At 33.4% G+C, this 2,644-nt stretch overlaps 1 protein-coding gene across 1 annotated transcript; it reads left to right on the plus strand.

Moving 5' to 3' along the window:
* Window positions 1-537: 537 nt before the first annotated feature.
* LOC141702466 (uncharacterized) lies at window positions 538-1,591 on the plus strand. The gene is made up of 6 exons (XM_074506134.1): window positions 538-604; window positions 681-863; window positions 950-1,054; window positions 1,145-1,223; window positions 1,315-1,419; window positions 1,505-1,591. The coding sequence occupies exons 1-6, from the start codon at window positions 564-566 to the stop codon at window positions 1,589-1,591; spliced, it is 600 nt and encodes a 199-aa protein (XP_074362235.1). The 5' UTR covers window positions 538-563.
* The last annotated feature ends 1,053 nt before the right edge of the window (window positions 1,592-2,644 follow it).

Here is a 2,644-nt window from a genome sequence, read left to right on the forward strand (position 1 = left end):
AGAAAGAGGAAAAGTTGTTGCAGCTAGAGGGACTCTTTTCCCAACCAATCAGGGATAGATGATCCATAATAACCCGATTGCCCCTCAGAATGTTAGAGTATCAGTTGATGATGTTATAACTGAATACCAACTTACTCCACTTCCTGTTCCATGTTACGAACACGAGACAATAGGAAATGCAGCTGGTAGCTTTGTTCAATGGCCGAAGGACCTTGTGATGTTGGGACAGGTATATCTTGTTTGGTTCAATTATGAAAAGTTTCCATTAAATATAACCCAATAAATATGTCTTTGATTAGGATCCTATATTGGAAAAGAAAAAACTCCAAGAGATGACGCCAATTCAAAAGTCATCAAAGGTTGAAAGTATAGGGTCGGTGACTCCCCTGAAGCAAAGCCCTCAAGTAGTTGGTGATGACATAAATTCGAGTGATCACTGTGCAGGTTTAAGTTTCTTACTCAAAAAGAGGCCCCCTTCTAAAAAATCTGATGCATTCGTTTTTGAGGAAAATGGTGATGGTCCAATATATATCACACTCGAAGATGTCAATCAGTTTTTGAGAATGAGTTGGTTAAACATACCCATTGTGGAACTGTTTGTAAAGTAAGACTCAGTCTTTCTTCCTAATTCACTTTAGAATCTATTAGCACACATATATTGTGATAAATAATATTTGTAGGTATGTTAGCAAGTTGTGCAAACAATTGAAGGACGATAAGTTTGCATTCATGTTGCCATCTAGACTAGCAATACCACATAATCATGAGCAGCAAAAACGCAAGGACGAAGCAACTGATTACATGACAAGTCTTTTGGTTGCTAATAAGGATAAACGTTATATCCTAGCCCCTTACATCCAAGAGTAAGAATAAAATCATAGTAATTGTCATGCTATATATATTATATAATTATATTCCGGCTAATATATTATATATGTTTTTATTGTAGAGATCATTGGATGTTGCTACTTTTTTGTCTCAATGAAAGTGCTATATACGTGTTTGATTCGTTGAAAAAAGAAAGAAAGATACGGTTGACCACACCTGCACGAATGTATGTTAAAATTTCAAATTTCATGTTGTATAATTACTACATAGAACCTAGTCCTATAAGTGATGTGATGAAAGTATACGTATTTTACAGGGCATTTAAATTATATGTACCTCAAGGTGGATTGAAGAATAACAGAAAAGAGTTTATTTGGCATCACACCGAGGTTCAGGTATAACTTACTTTGGTTTATTTATTTCACTTATATTATATGCTCCTCTCTTTTTAGTTATTATTTATGAATCTTGTTTGTTTATGTGTAGTGTCCCCAACAAAAAGGAGGCACAGAATGTGGTTTTTTCGTGATGAGGTACATGTATGACATTGTCATGCTTTCTCAAAAAAATGCACACATGAATTGGAAAATGGTAAGGAAACTAAAATATCGTAAATATTGGTTTACAATTTTTAAAATTAAGTACTAATATTTGAAGTATGTTAAATTTTTGGTAGGGTCTTGGTTCTAGAAGCTATGGTAGAAAGGAAATTAGTGAGATACGAGAGATTTGGGCTCAATTTTTTACTCTTGAATGTCTATAGTCAGGTAATTTTTTCAGTACATGTCATTAATTCATGTTCACAATAAATATTGCCATTAATTCATGTTTTGTTGAATAATTTATTGCATATATGATTTTATGTACTAATATAAACTTCTTTTTTCAGGGCATGGTACTTGGAGATACAAGAAGAGAGTGCAGAACAATTACAAGGAGTCTAGATATCATCAAGAATCGAGTTAGTCTGAGGGATTTGTCATGAAAACATTAGTTTTGGATGAATTTTTATAAATATTGGGCTGTAAACTAAAATTATGAACAATTCTAAATTTATTTTAATATAATTTGTGAACCTTTTTTAATTTTTGGGTGTACCTCTGTTTTAAATATGTGTAGTAAACAGGTTCAAAATGATCTGGAAAAAACAAATGCAAAAAAATTGATCAGGAAAAAACATTTGATCAGGCAAAAAAATGAAATTATAGACCTAAGGCGTCGGCATTTTAGGACCCGACACATTTGCTCTTCAACTTTTAGCGTCGGCATTTTAGTGAGACCGACGCAATTGATAAGCATAATAGTGTCGTCATTTTAAGAAGACCGACGCAATTGATAGGCACAATAGTGTTGGCATTTTAAGAAGACCGACACAACAGGTTTAAGATTTAGCGTCGGTTGTTTAATTGACCGACACTGTTTGTAAAACTATAGCGTCGGTTTTCTTGCCTTCTGCGTGTGTTATTTAAATGACGCAAAACAGTTTTTTGCGTCGACCATTTAACCGACGCTGTAGGCATTTACCTACAGCGTCCCCTGCATTTACTACGCTAAAAAACCGACGCCTTATGCCTTTTTTGACCGACGCCTTAGTTCTTTTCTGTACTAGTGTCAATCTCAGCTACTAAACAAAAAATCAAAGAAAACACGTAAACTAAATTCACATTAATGCAATAATATCATTTTTCTCTTTCATATATTCATAAATAACTCTCCATTCAAATTCAAAGAGCGATCAAGACAACAATAAAACAATTTAAAAAAATAACCCAATTTAGAGTAAAATGCTCAATCTAACATGCATAATTAAAGAAAT

Source organism: Apium graveolens, unplaced genomic scaffold (assembly GCF_009905375.1).
Source record: "Apium graveolens cultivar Ventura unplaced genomic scaffold, ASM990537v1 ctg5183, whole genome shotgun sequence".
Lineage (NCBI taxonomy): Eukaryota > Viridiplantae > Streptophyta > Magnoliopsida > Apiales > Apiaceae > Apium > Apium graveolens.